General features: G+C 43.0%; 1 protein-coding gene across 2 annotated transcripts in view; it reads right to left on the reverse strand.

The window, feature by feature from the left end:
• The window catches only part of tmod1 (tropomodulin 1), a 29741-nt gene extending 12319 nt beyond the window's left edge, over window positions 1-17422 (reverse strand). Inside the window, exons 1-6 of one of the 2 annotated variants that reach the window (XM_020652777.3) lie at window positions 17093-17422; window positions 11887-11966; window positions 11707-11793; window positions 11170-11308; window positions 5641-5797; window positions 2774-2890 (exon numbers count right to left, since the gene is read on the reverse strand). In XM_020652777.3, the coding sequence (XP_020508433.1) occupies window positions 2774-2890; window positions 5641-5797; window positions 11170-11292 (397 nt within the window). In that variant the 5' untranslated portion in view covers window positions 11293-11308; window positions 11707-11793; window positions 11887-11966; window positions 17093-17422. The remainder of the gene's footprint in view (window positions 1-2773; window positions 2891-5640; window positions 5798-11169; window positions 11309-11706; window positions 11794-11886; window positions 11967-17092) is intronic. The other variant, XM_065954405.1, reaches the window with a different exon arrangement.
• Window positions 17423-17781: the final 359 nt, after the last annotated feature.

Raw genomic sequence — 17781 nt, forward strand, 5'->3', positions numbered from 1 at the left:
ATAAACGGAATGATTCAGGGAGGATTATCACCTCATCTGTTTGTCAGAAAGATGGAGAGCATGAGAACGGAGCGCTTTGCAAAAGACATAAACAGTTAAGGAACACACACTGCTCTTAAAAGAGGAACGGCATGCTACCTTCCACAACTTCTGGGACTTTTTGAGCTTAATGAAATATCTCTCAGGCAGCAGGTTTTGGTTTATGACTTGAACATTTTCAGTCACCTTAAAAGCCATTTTGATAAAAGTTTTTACATGCAGCAGAAATAATGGCCACTGTCAAAGATGTTAGTCACACATTAGAGAGAACGGAAGGCTACCTCTGTGTAATGTATGTTCTGTAAAGCCATGCGAAGCAGTTTGCACACATGCACTCCTGAAAATTTCTAGACAATTTCAAGCAGGCTTCCTGATTTTCCCGTTCACACATGCGCCTCACAGTACGGGACTTTCCCCGTCAGATGGGAGGCAAAAACATGACGCAAAATAACAACCCAGGGAGTGGCTAACAAAGCAACACTGTATGATGCTATGATGATGATTTTGTCTTAAATCAGTGCTTCATGTAGTTCGACAAATTCACTGAATCATGGAAGAGCGGAGAAGGACATACTTGCAAACAGAAAATATAATGAAGCAGTTATGTGCACGAGCCCTTTTTAGACTGCAGGAACTTTCCCCCAGAACTAGGGACCTTTTGAAGAACTATGTGCATTTCGACTGCAGGAACCAGGGTCTAAATTTAGTTCTTGGGTAAGAGATCTACCCCTTAAAAAGACTCTGCTAGGGGGCTAGTACTTTCTAAAGGTCTAGGGACTAGGGACTGACTGATGTAGGTTTTTTGGGGCAGACACCGATGTATTCTGCTGTTGGATTGTGTACATGAACAGTATCTCGGGTACAGAACTATATTACTAATGTGGACGCAGACCAGCAGAGGAGTGGGGCAGGGGGACTAAAAATAATCCTGTAAATGCTGTGTGCCACATGAACCATTTAGTCCTTTGAAGTTTAAAGTTCTGGGAACCTTTGGCCAAAAAGGGGCTTTAAATCGCATCGGCAGAGCGCCAGTTGCAGGAGAGAAACTTCAACCTCACCCTCCCGCTCGCTAGCTAGTAATAGTTCTGAATATTTCCTGCTGCGTTCTCACATCAGCTGCAGGTGGAAAATCAACTCAGGCAACGGCAGGAAAAACTCTGAGTTAAGATTCAGCTGTTTGCATTCACCCCTGTAAATGTCAGGAAGTTTTCAGGAGTTTTGTGCCACTTAATGAACATTATTGTCTCACTGAGACAAGCTGCATTCTTTAGCTTCTGTGTCGTCCACACAGAAGCAAACAAACAACAGAAACATGACAAGAGGAGCTGACACTTTGCATGCAGCCCTGTGTGCAGTCTGCAGATACCCTGAATGGTGGTCAGCTAGCAAACAGAGAAATCCAGCAGGGGTGAAGGAGGTGGAGGAGATGAAGGGACTGATGGAGGGATGAAGGGGAAGGGTGGAGGTAAGGTGGAAGGAGCGCTAGAGGAAATGGAGAAGATTAGGGTTACGGACAAACAAATGAATGAGGTGATTTTGAGGCTGCGATGGTGTTTTATTGATTAGTGGGAGAAGATAATGAAGGATCAGATACTGGAACTAAGGTCAGTTCAACCAATGAGATCCAGAGGATGAACATCAATTAATGCATGTTTTCATACTTAGCCTTCTCATCTTAAAAATCCGGATAAAAAATAGGATGAACTTTTGCAAAGAAGTATATTCCGAAAGAGCTCAACAGTGGCCGCCAACTTTTTTAGCAGCTCTGGTTCCGAAGGTAAATTTCCCCGGTCAAATCCGCTGTTGACATTTCACAAAATCCTGTAACCATGACAACCAGCTACGCCAATGCTCGTGACTATTAACATTTGCCAAAAAGGCGTTAAAAACGGAGAAAAAGACTAAAGGTAAAAAGGAACTACACATCCCACAATGCATTGTGAACGATCCCTCTTCTTAAATGTAACTTTAGTCTTTGTTATCGTATTTATTCTGTTAATACAAGTGTTTGTACTTTCTTGTAGTTTGTGTTGTTGAATATATAAATCTGTGAAAAAAAGGGGGGCTACTTGTGAGGAGGCTGTGGTCCTTCAAGCTGGCTGTCCGGGTTCAAATCCAAACTCTGGCTCCTTTATTTTAAAAATCAAGTTTTTAACCTTGTTTACATATCCATATGGTGACTTAAATTGGTTTAATAAGTTTGTGTCTCTTACAGGAGCATAAACCATCGTGTCACACTCAGGTAGCTCGTGGTCAGTCTACCTGCGATGGTTATGACATAATGACTAATAATCAAATCGGCCAATTTAGAAAATGAACGAGATATTTACTTCCGGAACCAAACTGTTGAGCTCTTTTACGATTGTCACGATACCAGAAATTTTAAACTTCGATATGATACGAGTAAAAATCAAACCATCCTGATACCTGTTTTGATACAATGGCAACAAAAAAGGAAGAACTAGGCTCAGAGCATTGCAACAACACATAATGTGCATCATAGAAGGGCCCGCCTTGATGCTGGGGGAAGTTAGGCCTGAGGGGTAATTTTGATGGGGGGGGGAAATATGATAGAAATGAGGGAACATAGGGAGGACACAGTGTTAAAGTCATTTTATTTTGAAAGGAAACAGAACAACTTTTTGATGCAAAGAACAAAATACTGGCAGGAAATGGTTAAAATGACACCAGTGATGTATGCTCATGGGCCAGTGGTGTGTGTGTGTGTGGTTACCTGCGATATCACACAGTTCAGCATCAGAAGCACTCGCCAGGGCTTCTTCTAGCTCCGGCTCCAGAGTCACGTTCTCCATGATGGGATCCACGATCTTCTTAGGCACCCAGGCTTTACCTACGACATGAAGGGAGAAATATAAACGGTTTAAAAACTGTGGAGGCAGCTGATAAGTGCATAAGTAGCAGATAACTGCCGTAAGGATAAGCATCCAACACTTAGCTGATGTATTTAGTGTAAAAGGTCGACCTCCTCTCCCCCACTTTAAGAGGCCAATCAGAGCCGTGCTCAGGCTGAACTGGGATGAAGCCTCACATAGCTTTAAATGTTCAGAGGTCACTTCACTTGAGTCGGACTTCAGGCCACTGAGAGCGCTTTACACTACATGCCAAAAGGCTCACTATGTGACTTTCAGAGCAGATTTTCAGACCAAAACAAAGCTTTGGACACGCCTCCTTCATCCCTCAGCTCCCCCCTCCCCTTCTGTCTCCACACTTCTCCCGCCTCTCTTGTCCTCTTTCACTGTTTGTTTCTGTCTCGATAAAATATCAAGTCTGCATCGTTCAAAACTTTTGAGCAGGAGTGGGATATCCATCCATTTTCTGTAGTGCTTTTCCTGTCCTAGGTCTGGAGCCGATCCCAGCTGTCATTGGACGAGAGGCGGGGTTACACCCTGGACAATCAAAGGGCTGACTTATATATATATGGTGTTTCTACGATGGCATAGTAGATAAAAAAATACTTTATTTTGTCTGCATAAAATCTTTCACAAAATGAGAATGAATATCTTATATATAATATATTTACTTTAACAGAGCAATCAGTTAGATGTGTAGTAAATGAGATAATGAAATGACAGCTTTCTACAATGCTTTGAATTTGGACTGCAGTTCCCATTTTAAACACTAGGTGTCAGAGTTACATATCGCTCCTTTAAAGCAGCTGAGAGGGACTTTTAGGGACTAGGGACTAAGTATGTAGCATGTAGAGTCCCAACACAAAACAAAAAACAAAACAAAAACTGTTGTTTGCCGAGCTCGATGAACTGTTTCTCCGTCTCACCAACTTAATTCTTCTTTTTTCACTTCCACATTTTGTTTGTTTACGCTGTTTGTGACTTTTGCGCATCGGTGCTTTTTCGGTGCTCTCACAGAAAAAAAAAAATCTAACATGCTAGACTTTGTGTTTGGGGGGAACACGAGGCTTGAAGCGGCGTTTACTGTCGTTCACTATGAAACATTACACGAGCTAAAACGACTGATTTCTGTGGCTTTCTGGTCCAAAACCCTACGTCTTCAAGATCAAGCTTTAAACGTGATAATGGCGTGTAGTCTGACCTCGGCATAACAGAAATATTAAAGATCTTAAAGTCTCAAAGTTTCAAATGTAAAGGTCAAGTGAGGTAAGGTACCCCGCTGAGGTCTCTGAGAGGCTCTCTGACATAACAGCTGGGTGAGGACCCTTCACCACGTCTCACCGGACCCGGGGCTGCCGTCACCATGTCTGACGGACTGTAAAGACCCTCAGATTTATGTCTTCACTGCTGTGTGTGTGGTCAGCTCCTCAAGTTTCAGCGGGACACTTTTTATTGGATCCCCGTATAGAAACGAGCTGCTGGCAGCGGCAGGGCGAGACTTCGCCCTGAGTGTTGTCCTCATCTGATCCCAGACATACCACCACAGTGCTGCAAATCGTTAACTGCAGGGTTAAAAGTTCAAAGGAGTACAATATCAACCTGCTTCACACTGCAGTGGAGCTAAGACTAATGTGCTTTGTTTTAGAGCGACAGCATTGAAGAGAAAACATGAAGTGTGGCGACGATGGACAATCTGAAGAAGGAGCAGAGACTTTATCCGCCCACATGTTCTGTAACACGGCCACCAATATTTCCTTTTACAGTTAATTCTCTCAGGCTTTAATTAATTGAACTGAAATTACGTCTTTAAAGGTCCAATCAGTGAGATGTGTAGTGAGTGAAATGATAAAGTGACCTTACTATATGATCAGACATCAAGGAAACATGCTATGTTGAAGTGCTGGCTTCTCTGACAACAATGCAGCAGCCAGTATGTCCTCCTTCTAACTTTAGATTCTGGTCCTGAATGCTCTGGATTTGTTTGGACCAGAGAAGGTAGGCGGTTTTAAGGCACCCCCACACGGCCGTTTTGGACGCCCCTCAGTTTGCCAGATATGAGAACAGTTATCAGGTCAAACCAACAGGTGTTGCAGAGATGGAAGCAGGCAAGAGAACTGGTTCAGATAGAAGTGATTGTACCCGACCTAAAAAGCCTCTGCATGTTTCTAATAAGCTCCACGAGCAGAAACGTGCTCAAACTAGGATCAATATTGGAGATGCTTTTGAAAAATGGAGAGAGGTTAGAACACAGAAAGGTTTACAGACCGATGCAGAGCTGGCTAAACACTGAAGCTTCAGTGTCCACCAATTTGAGTGTGAAACCAATTTAAATCACCATATGGATATGTAAACAAGGTTAAAAACTTGATTTTATTTTAAAATAAAGGGTCTTTAAGTGGTGAAGGCCTTGTTATAAGTAGCCCCCCCAATATTTGTTTTATTGGCCCCTTATGGGCGTCCTACAAACAAGGACGCCCATAAGGGGGGAAAAATGGGGGATCTTTCTGGGGCCCAGCTGCATGGAGGGGCCCATGAAGGTTAGCAAGGACACGATCCACCCTAATTTAAACAATGATCACCAAATTTGAGTTTGGACCTAAGAACTCACAATTTCAAGTTCAAGCAAGAAAAATAAACATGTTATTGATTGTTGACTGTTTCAAAATGTTTAAACCCCCCTCTCGTTTGTTTTGTTGTTTTTAAATCTGTTATTTGTAGTTCATCTTCTTACCTCTCTTCTCCCCCGTGTAGGGCACCAGGTCTTCTTTGTCAGGATGCTCTTTGGCCTGTTTCTCCAGATGGGCGAGTAGATTGTCTCTCTGAAACGACCCCGTCGGAGCTTTCTTTGTCTGGTCTTTCTGCCGCATCCCAGCTGGCAACAATGCGTTCTAGATATGGATGAGAATGAACACGATCGGATCATAAATTAATGACTCTGAGGACTTCGGCATTACTTCAGGCTCATCGTAGATAGTCGTCCTCAGTGTCTCCCTGTAGTCTCAGTGATGTAAAAGAAGGACACTGCTGCATCTTTGAATGTCTCATTTCACTTTAACAAACTCTCAGACAGTTCAGCTGACGAGCCCAAAGTAATATCCACCTTATGACATCACACATTGACCTCATGACATCACACATTGACCTCATGACATCACACATTGACCTATGTTACCTTTCCTTTGAGCTGTTTCACCTCACTTTGGGATCCCTAACCACTTCCTGTTTTTTTGCTTAACTTCATTTCCTAACCTTCAATCTACCATAAGGACCTTACTTTATTTCAAAATAAAAGCCTCACAATGTTATTTATAAATGCAAAATAATAGAATTTCAAAAATGCGATTAAAAATGTGATTAATCACGATTAACTCTTGAAATTTTGCGATTAATCATGCCTAAATAATTTCACTGTTAGACCTTTTTCTAGAGCCCTAACTAAGCTCAGCCATCGTCTTTTTTGGCTTTTAATCGAGAGATAGGACAGTGGATAGAGCCCAAAATCAGGGAGAGAGAGAGCGGGGAACGACATGCAGGAAAGGAGCCACAGGCCAGATTCGAACCCGGGCCGCCCACCTGAAGGACCACAGCCTCCACACGAGGCGCGCGCACTAACCACTGCGTCACCTGCGCCCCATCATCTCGTCTTTTTACATTCATATTGATTCCGCGACTGTAATATTTGTGTCCCAGTCTGTGAATTCACATTATGTTTTGGCACGGAAGGAGTGGGAGCTTTACATGCACACACACACAGAGATGTGTTCCCTTGCTGGTTCTGCTGATACCTAGGGGGGATCACTGCGTCCCACCATTACACCTCCATTACATTCAGATTGAAGGCGAAACGGCACAGAGTAAAAATATCTGCCAGTGCAGAGAGCAGAATGTACTTAAATTAAACACTACATCTTTTTGCAAGACAGTACTTTTTTTTTAGAGCCTTAGAGACTTCTAACGAGATAAAATTTGACATATTAAAGGTCACATAATGCTAAATCCACTTCACCATGTTTCTCTAAATCTAATATGTGTCTGTCTATAAACTCGTCTTTAGCCTGCTCCACTTTTCAGAAAATATGTGCTCAAACAGGCCGTTTGGAGACATTCCCTTCATGACATCACAAAGGGCAGTAGCCCCTGCCCCAGGTGGGTGACACTCCCACAACTAGGTGTTTGTTCTGCCCTTCTCACCGTAAACAAAAGGGCATGGAGCGAGAAAGGCCGGGCCAACCCAAGCCCTTCCAGAGAGGGGGCGTGGTCAGACACAGCTCATTTACATTTAAAGGTACAGACACAGAAACAGCCTGTTCTGAGCAGGGCTGAAATAGAGGGGTTTATAGGCATGATCATATACAGGATCAGAGTGGATTAAGAACAAGAAACTTCACACACATGTTTTAGGGAGCTTCTTCAAACTTGTTAAATAAGGCTGATAATATGTGACCTTTAAATCTAGGTATCTATCTATCAGGTATCTATAAATGCTGGTACAGTATCTTTGCTCTGGTTAATGTAGCTCCCACATCAGTCAATCTCTTGGCTCCAGCTCCACACAGGGCAAAGACATTTCCCAGAGCCTCACAGCTCGGCGTGTTACTTTCAAGCTCAAGCAACATTTAGAAGCCAACTCTCACAAGAGCTACTAATAGCTTCATATCTTATCTTTCCTCTCAGCACTTGAACTCCTCTCTCTCTCTGTCTCTCTCACCCTTATTCATCTCTCTTAAAGCTTCCAAATAATAAGACAACAAAAGTGTGAGAGAATAATTTTTTATGATATCAAAGTATTTACACTGTCACAGCAGGAATGTTTGGTTCTGTATGTCCAGTCTCCCTCTTCCTTTCCATTAGTGCTTCATAAATGTTCATGTGACTTACAGAAGTATTTATAGAGAAGTCGGGAGTATCTCACTCTCTCGCCCCTGAGCTTTTTATGTCACAGGTTTGTTCAGCTACAGATAACAGGCACGCTTACAGTCCGACATGTTATTTTTACCACACTGAGCCTCCTGTCCCTGCTCACTGTACTTCCCTCTTCTCCCTCAGTCCATCTCCACTGTACCTCATTTGGGTTTCTATCTTTCTCTCCTCCGTTTTGTTTTCCACAACAGAGAGCATCTATTAGCACATGCATGCAACAGGACCAATCCACCAAGACCTCAACGTTCAGAGGAGCTGAGACACACGGCCTCACTTTCAGGATGAGTGTAAGAAATTAAAAGTACGAACATTTTTAAACCGGCAATAAATCACCGACTTGCCATTCCCAGCAGCATATTTGCACTTTTAAGGGTCTTTCAGATAGAACGCGCTGGAGCCTATTCATTTTCTATGTGTTGCTTTGACACTGCGCTGAAGTTAAAAAATGTTCAACTTAGGTGGAGCGCTCCAATAGGAGGGAAAATCAGATCACAACAGACGGTGTCCCACTTTCCTGAGCTCCAGTCTAAAGACGCACTGGGACATCGGAGAGAGAGTTCTAGTTTGTAAAGAAATGTCCGACAGTTTGGGAGTACCAGGTGTGTTTAAACCAGCAGTAGAAATGTGAAGCGGTCGTTATAGTGCTGCAGCTCCTGGACGAGTCTGAACTCTCCCACATCCTGTTGTGACCTGAGGATTACATGAACACATACCCTCTCCTTCTTCTTCTTCTTTGGTCTCCTCCTCCTCAGCAGTAGAACGGTCAGAGCTTTCTACTGAAGAGTGGAAACATACAAACATACTGTACATTCAAGAGATAGATATTTTCCCGACTATTGCTTAGTTCACCTAGCAACGGGCGGCGTTGCTTTTTGCTCCTGCGCGCTCCCCGCAGACTGAGGTTGCCTAGCTAAGGCCCTGACTTATGCAGGCTTGGCCCTGAAATTTGTGTCAAACACAACAAACGGACACAGCAGCATCTGGGAGACCAAGCACTCCACGTCCAAGAAAAGGTCATAAATAATAACCAAGTGATCTCAGGGATTAAATGAGGCGATGCCAGTGAGCTCGTTCAGGCAGACAACTCGAGCTGCACTGATTTCACACTTCATTATCCACAATCACCTGACAACACCAAATTGGCAGTCAATTTAATCTGCAAGATCTCCGCTCTCTTACTCTGCTCTTTCATCGCCGGCTCTGACCTGCAGAAGTTCTGCTCTCTCTCTCAGCTCCACCACCAGCAGAGCATCCACCTGTAGGCTCAGACTGGTGGGGGGGGGGGGGGGGGAGTTTAAGATATCATCCCATCACTCCTCAAAATTCTGCATGTAAAATAAAACTGTGAGGAGTGATGAGGTCCGAGCCTGGACGCCAAATGCAAACTATTGTAAACAAATACAAAGGTGAGTTGTCTGACTGAAATTTAAATGTGTCTCTTAGATCAGATTTCAAGGGTGGCCGATGCCGACCCCGGTGTTTTAGGGCACACTCACACTAGGCCCAGTCGCTCCGTACTGCGCCGAAGCAGGATTCCCCCCCCCCTCCTCTCTCCCAGTCCTCTACTGGCCTGCACTCACATCACTGTAGTCCCAACGGTGTGTGAACACGGTTACCTCTCGTACATCGTCATCACCTCAAAATACGACTCACACATGGCTTTACGACGTCATCATGAACTGCATTTTACAAGAAGTGCGGTCTCAGAGTCAGCACAATGGAGAACAAAACGGAGAACATGACGGCAACTTCACTGACGTTGTGGCTTATTGTGAGTGGTTTTGGTTGATTCTTCCAAAGCACACCTCATCCAACTGTGCAGAGCCAAGGAAGTCAGTACGGAGCATTCACAGTAGTCAAAGTAAGTGGACTCTGGGGGCCCGGTACAGATTGCCTGGTGTGAGTGCGCCTTTAGATAAAGTTAAAAACCAGTCAGAGCTAAAGTGCGTCTGTCCTGTATATTTGTGTTTTAGTACACACTGAGCTGCCCCACAGTTCTACTCTCTTAATAACTGAAAACAAATGAATCATGGCACAATCACAGCACATTCAGCAGCTTACTAGAAGTGATGTAGGAAGTCATGCTGGGAAGGTTACAGTTTGTCCCACAGCAAAGCAGCACTTAACTTTGTGTAACAAGTTACCCTCATAAACAGGGAAGTACGCACGCACTGCCTCCCACTGTTTCTACTGCTGACGTCACACACACACACACACACACTCACTCACTCACTCCACACACACACACACAGCCCTTCCTGTCATCCCCTTGGCATTGAGGGGGAGTCCGGTCTCTCTGCGAGCAGTCAGACATTCATCAGAGAGCTATTACAGCTGCTGTCGCCATCTCAACCCGTGATACATCACTGAGGGAACAGAGCTGGCACTACGAGCATCATCTTCAGAAATAAACACAACACCTACAAGTATAACCCACAAAGTACCCACATGTCCTGGATCACTCTGCTAGACTGGAATACGAACGTAAAGACACCTTACAATACACATATGGACAATTCAAATCGATGACACAAGAAATAGATATTTGGATACTCTTTATAAACCACTAGGGGACGTTTGTTCCCTACGATCACTGCACGACTTCTACCATCTCTGTGCTCTAATGAACCTGCTGCATTTTGTTTCCTGTCCTCCAGTATGTTCTTCTCCAGTCTTTAGTTCACATTGAGATTCTGTTCAACTACACGCAGCATTGATATGAAGACAAATATTCTGGGCGTGCGCCCACCTGTGGCTCCTTTCCTGCATCTCATTCCCCACTCTCTCACTCCCTGATTTTCAACTCTATCCACTGTCCGATCTCTACAATAAAGGCACAAAAAGCCCAAAAATAAATCTTTAGAGACACATATTCTCATTACAGCGTCGTATCGAGGAGTCTGTTGATTCGTCCGCTACTGACAGCGATAGTCTCCTGCTGTGAGGTGCATGTGTGAACAACCAGATCAGGAGGATTTCAGGAGCAGTCCTCCTGAAAGGATCTAGATATTTGCAGGAGTGCACGTGTGAAAACAGCTGATGTGGCACTCAAAGCACCTTTTATCAGCTGCTTTGTACTAACGCTGTGGCAGCATCGTTTATACTACAACCTTCAGTGATGAGGCATTATAATGTTTGGAATTTAAAACCGTTGGACTGCAAAGAACCAGAGATAAGCTCACTGCAATATAAATGCAAACACAGGTATATAGGACTACACACCATACTGCACTGTAATACATCAGGGGGCGATGTTTAGCCTGTGTGACCACATCACTTTCCGCTGACACCAACAAAGTGACATGAACTCCTCCTTATGGGCTCTATATTCTAAACTTACGTCAGGATCCAGCTCCTCTAACTCATCCTCTAATCGCTGCAGCTCTTCCTCCGACAGCTTCTTCAGCAGCTCGTCCTCGTCTATGTCCCTGTATTTCTCCATCTCCTTCTTCAGCACCGACATGATGGACAGCACACCTCTGTGGAAAAGAGAATCAGTATCTTCATCTCAAACATTTGGATGGAGTAGGATGGATTTTTTAACCTTCAAGTTGCTTCTATCCATCTCTAAATATGGAACAAAGATCAAAGAAATTTATCAGCCAAATTATCAGTATCAGATTTTTTCTCTTCCCAATATCGATATCAGTATCAGCCTCAAAAACTCAGTCGGGCCCTAGTTGTAATCCATAGAGCGCCCTCTGCTGGTGACAGCCAGGAAGAGACATGCTAGTGTACTACAATGATACTCAAATTACATGGTATTTGTCTGGTGTATTTTGGAGGTAAATTTAGCAGATACCGAAATGCTTGAAATGCTAATATCGGCCGATATTATCGGCATGCTGATTAATCGGTCGGGCTGTAACTCTCTCACCTCGATAACCCTTCCAAACGAGAAAGATCAAATGTAGGAAACCAGAGGCTCACAGGGATCCCAAAGTTTGGAAACAAGAATCTTTATCTGCAGACAGAATGAGCAGAGAGAGCACTTTTAAAATGAATCATGATGTCACATAGTGTCTGTTTTATCCCACAAACAAACTTAACTACTCACCTCAGTGTCCCCCCAGCTCAGGTATATAAAAGCAACAGAACATCAAGTGCCCTGCAGCGCTCCTTGGCAAAGAGTCGGTCCTGGAGGAGGAAGAAGAGTGGAGGGATTAATCACTTAAAGTAAGGGAGGAAGAGTTACAGTAGGTCGTCCAGACGTTCTTATTATATTCAGATCTCTGTTTGGCATAGAAGGTCTTCTTTCTTTAATTTCATGCCATGTCGTAAAAACTTTTTTACCTTTTAAAGTAGCTTCTGCTTGACCTACAATATCTGAGGGGGCGTGACCTTTGAAGGTCAGCTGATACAGGTGTACTGATGATTCAGATTTACAACTCACATTCCACATGGACGTGTTTGGCTCAGGAGGAAGATGAACCTTTTTTAAATTCTAAGATTTAGTAGCTAGATTTCTTTTGGGTATCTGCTTGAAATGGATCGATTTTACATTTTGAGAAATGCAAGAACATGAGTAAGCTTTCAGGCTGCTTTGAGGAACCCAATCAACCAGAGTTTGGTGTAAAACATGGACGTAGTGACGTCTCCCACTAGTTTTTAAAGCATTGTTTTGAAGAGCAATGATGGCGGTCACCATATTGGAAATGTTATCCATTTATCATATTGGAAATGTTATCCGCACTAAAGCGGGACTAGATGAAGTATTTGGAAGAATCCAACCCAAGTGATGCTTTCAACAGACAGACCTTCAACTGTCTTACCTCCACAAGTTTAAAACTGTTCACTTGGGGCGCCGGTAGCCTAGTCGTTAGTGTGCGCACCCCATGTACAGAGGCTATAGTCCTCCGGGTGGACCAGTGGATCCTTTCCTGAAAGACCCATACTCATTCTCTCCCATAATTCCATCTCTATCAACTGTCCTATCTCTCTAACAAAGGCACAAAAAGCCCAAAAATAAATCTTTAAAACTGCTCACTTTTGCTTAAGTCTTAAACTAACAGCCACATTATATTCTATTATATATTATATGTTGCCACCCTGTGGCTGTGGATTACTTTTCAGCAGAGTTGGACTTAAAAAAAAAAAAAGAATTGTGACCACTTTTGCGCCCCTGTGGACAAAGCAGTTCATCTAATTTCTTTGCAGATTTCGTCCTAAGCATTCATCAAACCAGGAACCTCCTCGCTGTGAGGTAACAGCCCCACTAAGCACTGCACCACCATGCAGCCTGTCTCAAATGGACAGGCTGACTTATGGTTAAGTTTATTTTTTTCTGATAAAAAATCTGAAACCGCTTTCTGCAGAGTGAATCTCATGGTCAGCAGTGTTTACAGCGGAGGTGTGAAAATCAGAGTCGATGTTTAAAACAACTATTTTGCATATTGCTGATACTATATTATTTTATATTCTTTAGGTGTGAGACTCCCTCAGTGCCAACGTTTTCTCTTATGTTTTACCATCATTGAGGAAGGGTTGAGGGTGTCAGCTGTCTTTCTTCTCTCTCTCTCTCTCGCTCTCTCTGAGGTTTAAAATTAAATACATTAATGGCTATTTGCATTATTATATTCTTTGGCTTTAGATTTAGATAACATAGAACCGTGCATGTTTTGGCCTACAGTCCTATAGAACACTATCCCAGTCAACATTACTTAATGCCCCCCAGGCAAAGCAGTCTAGAACCGGGCCTGCAGGACCGACTACAGAACTGTTGTCCTCTCTAACCCTTCTCTACATTGCAGGGCAGATAACTGATGATGGATGAACTGCAGCTGATGGTTTTTTGGGTCACAGCACCAAATGCTTAGCATGCAAGCTGCTGTCTAAACCCCTGGTCCTTAAAAGTATGTCTCAGGGTTTTAGACATGTTGTGAACTACTTCGGCTGATAGACGTCGACATGACACGTCTAGAAATAACTTAAAACCAACTGCTGTTAAATTAGGCGGGAAAAGATTGTGCTTGAAAACTCACCCAAAGAGGAGAACATGTTGATGTGTTGTATATGGTTGAAAGCATCTCTTTTTGATCTTATGTCAGCACGTGTGTTTCTGATAACCTCCTAAAAGGTTGGGTCAAGTGTGCCTTTCTTTTGTTCCCTTTGCTCTGTGACATGACATGTTTCCAAAACCAGAGAAGAACTGGGCTGAAGTCCAATAAATGCTGCTGGAAGAGTCCGACAAGCTCTCTTGAAATCAACCAGACCTGTGCTTGTTTTTACAACGATTCTACACACTTCTGCTCCGCTGGATGTTCACGGGGCAGAAAGAGAGACTCTCTGAATAACCAGACGGTAGCCTGTAAAGTCAAAAACACTAAGTCTTACCTACCTTTGACCTCTACACTAGTCCTATTCATTCCTCAAACCTCTAAGAATAGCAGCACTGATTCACGATCATCAGTCAAGAAGCCCGGGTGTTAAACTTTCACACTGATGTCACACGGCAACTGGTCAGCATGCAGCCCGCTCCTGCAGTGCAAAGAGCCATAATGGCGTCTCTTTCAGCTCGATTTTTAACATAAACACAGCAGAGAAGATCTGTGTAAAACTCACTCGTGCGCTCAGAGCTGCCAAAAACTGGATTCACGATTTACCGTCGTTTAGTCCGTTGATTCCTTTGTTTTATTACTGAAATTTGATTTCCTGTTTCATTTTGTCGATTGTATCCTTGTGTTTCTGTTTCCTGTGTATTCCTGGATTTAAGGTCCAATCAGTCAGATCTGAGTGTGGATTAAATGATAAAGTGGCCTTACTACATGATCGGACATTAAGGAAACATGCTCTGTTGAAGTGCTGGCTTCTCTGACAGAAGTGAAAACCGCAAACCAACAGGTGTTACAGCGATGGTTTTTATAACGGGTCTACTGATGGTTCTGATAGTTCTCATGTTTGTTCTCATGATGGTTCTTCTAAAAGTTCTTATGATGGGTCTAGTGATGGATCTGATGACGGGTCTAGTGATGGTTCTTATGGTTCTCATGATGGATCTTGTAATGGTTCTTCTAAAGGTTCTTATGATGGGTCTGATGGTTCTGATGATAGATCTTGCTGTGGGTCTTATGAGGGTTCTGATGGCTCTTACTATGGTTCTACTGATGGGTCTTCTGATGGTTCTTGTGATAATGTGATGATGGGTCTAACAATGGTTCTGATGACGGGTCTAGTGATGGTTCTGATGATGGTTCTACTGATTGTTCTTACAATGACATCATGGATCTTGCGATGGGTCTAGTGATGGTTCTTATAACAGGTCTGATGATGGTTCTGATGTTTCTTATGATGGTTTTTATTACAGGTTTAGTGAAGGTTCTGATGGGTCTAAAGATGGGTCTGATAAACGTCCCTCATGTGACCCACATGAGCACCGGGGAGAGAGCTTTCTGTTTTTATGCCCCCAAACTATGGAACTCGCTGCTTCTGGACATCAGAACAGAAAGCTCTCCGGGTGTTTTTAAACTCAAACTGAAGACCTGCCTTTTTAATCTGGCTTTTAATTAGGAGTTATTTAATATCGTTTTATTTCATGTCAGTACTAAAATGTCAATTTTTTGTATTTGACATTCTTTGTGTTTTAATTCTGTTCTTTTGTGAAGCACTTTGGGCTGCATGTTTTTATTTATGAAAGGTGCTATATAAATAAAGCTGAGTTGATGATGGTTCTTATAACAGGTCTAGTGATGGTTCTGATGGGTCTAATGATGGATCTTGCGGTGATGGTGTGATGGTTCTTCTAACAGGTCTAGTGATGGTTCTGATGGATCTTGTGATAATGTGTCTAATGATGGTTCTACTGATTGCTCTAATAATTGTACTTATGATGGATCTCGCGATGGGTCTAGTGATGGTTTGGATTCTTTTTTGTTGTTCATGTTTTTCTGTATTTTGATTCTGCAGAACTTTGTTAAGTCGTGTTTTTAAAGGTGTTTTATAAATAAAGTTTTTCTTCTTCTCTCATTTGACTTATTTTAAGTGCCAAGGAAACTAAACTCATCACTGGTGGTTCCCTCCTGTGTCGTGTAGGTCTCCACTTTGGGGCCCTGTGTGAGCTTCTATATCATGGACTGTAAAATAAGCTCTCGTCGTCGTAATGGACTTGCAAAGGTCAAAAAATGTCTCTGATCACTTTAACCATCAGTGTCACTTTAAGGTAAAAAGGTAGATATGATGCATTACTTATCCAAGAGAAGAAGAGCTCACATACGCAAGTTAGGAAAAATTAGAAAAAGTAAGAAAATTAAACTCCATGCCGCAATAGATTAGAAACAAACGGCTCCAGAGTGATGACCTCCTGTGTCAGTGAAACACAAAGTCTACTCAGGAGGTTTCTATAAACGAAACAAAGAGGAAAACAACAACTTTCCAGGTAACCATGGTTACAGATCTCCATTAACTCTACAGTGATGAATGTAGGTCACAACGGAGCTGACGATCGACATGCCGGCAGACAACTGTTGCATCTCGCACATCTTGTTGACTGACAGCCCAATTATGCAAGAAGATTTTATACAGAAAGTGACATCGTCGCATCTGAGCTCAAGCCTTTTTTAAATCGTCTTAATAAGTCAGTCGAGCTTCCACAGAGAGGTTAATAGATACAGCAGCACTCTGATGAATGCATTCAAACAGCTGCACAGCTGGCATTAAGTTGGTCTCTATATATAGAGATTCACCAATATCTTGTAGAGAGAGTACCCTGTAATGCAGGCACAGGGTACAAGCAGTGGTGCCTAAAAAAGTGGGTATAATTTTTTTAAGCAAAGGAAAAATAGCCTGTTATAAACGTGTCATGTAATACTACTCTTATATATTTAGTTTGTGTGCAAGTTAGCCAATTAGAGACAGAGTAGGGGGGAAAACTGTAGCATACTACTGAGTACTGTCAAACAATCACTGGTGTTAATCAGAGGAGATTTAGAAATGGGTATACCCTGTGGAGACTGAAAAATAAGTAAACTCCTTATAGCTGCGTCTACCCTGCACTACTACACTGTGTGTAGGCCTACTAAAGACTCTGACTGTGAGACCTGAAGGGTGCCATTTAGACTCAGCAGCCAGTAAAGCATTTCCACACAGGAGGGAGAACAAGTGTAAAATCATAGCTTTCTCTTTAATCCCAAAAGACCACGTGGAAACTTATGTTTTATGAGTATTTTTTTTTTAAGTGCACACTAACACTCTTTCAAACTTCGTGTGCTGCCCTCGCTAATTTGACTATTTCACAGCCTCCAGTATCATTTTTGCATTTATTTCCGTACCTCCTCCTCCAGCGCTATTTATAGCCGGACGGTCCCGCTGTGTGACAGCAACGAATACTTTGACCAGATATGGTTTCCTTCAGAGCCGCCTGGAGTCGCGCTGCGCGGTCCGCTCAGCTGCAGGCGCACAACCCGGGAATCCGCACACAAACTCCGCTACACCGAAGCGTCCATGGCCCGCCGGTAATCCTGAATTCAGCAGATTTCAGCGTGCTCTCAAGCTTTTTACTCCCCACGCACCGGTCCTCTCACGGCGCGTTTGTTGAGGCTGAAACTCATCTCCCTCAAAGGGCAAAGTAAACTTGTGGGGAGAGATCCTCCTCCTCCTCCTCCTCCCCCCAGCACGGCTGCTCTGTCACTCCAGTGACGTCACGAAGTCGGACAAATTAAATTAGAGCAGATAGATAGTAGGCTGACAGTCCAAATCAAGCCGAGCTGACTTGGAATGGTTAAGTCCTCGTTGAAATGTAAAATTAATTTGTAAAACTATTAAAATACCTCAAAATATGTTAAAAATGTAATTAGGATTTTTTTATTAAACTTTTATTTGTTGGAGCATTAAGAGTTAGATTAAGCTTGGTGCTAATGGAGGAAACATTTTTCCGTACACATCGGTTGCCAGGCAACCAGCAAGCACTACAGGAAGTGTCTGTGCTCAGCCAGGAAATTCGAAACGCACTAGTTCTCAG

Source organism: Labrus bergylta, chromosome 1 (genome assembly GCF_963930695.1).
Source record: "Labrus bergylta chromosome 1, fLabBer1.1, whole genome shotgun sequence".
Lineage (NCBI taxonomy): Eukaryota > Metazoa > Chordata > Actinopteri > Labriformes > Labridae > Labrus > Labrus bergylta.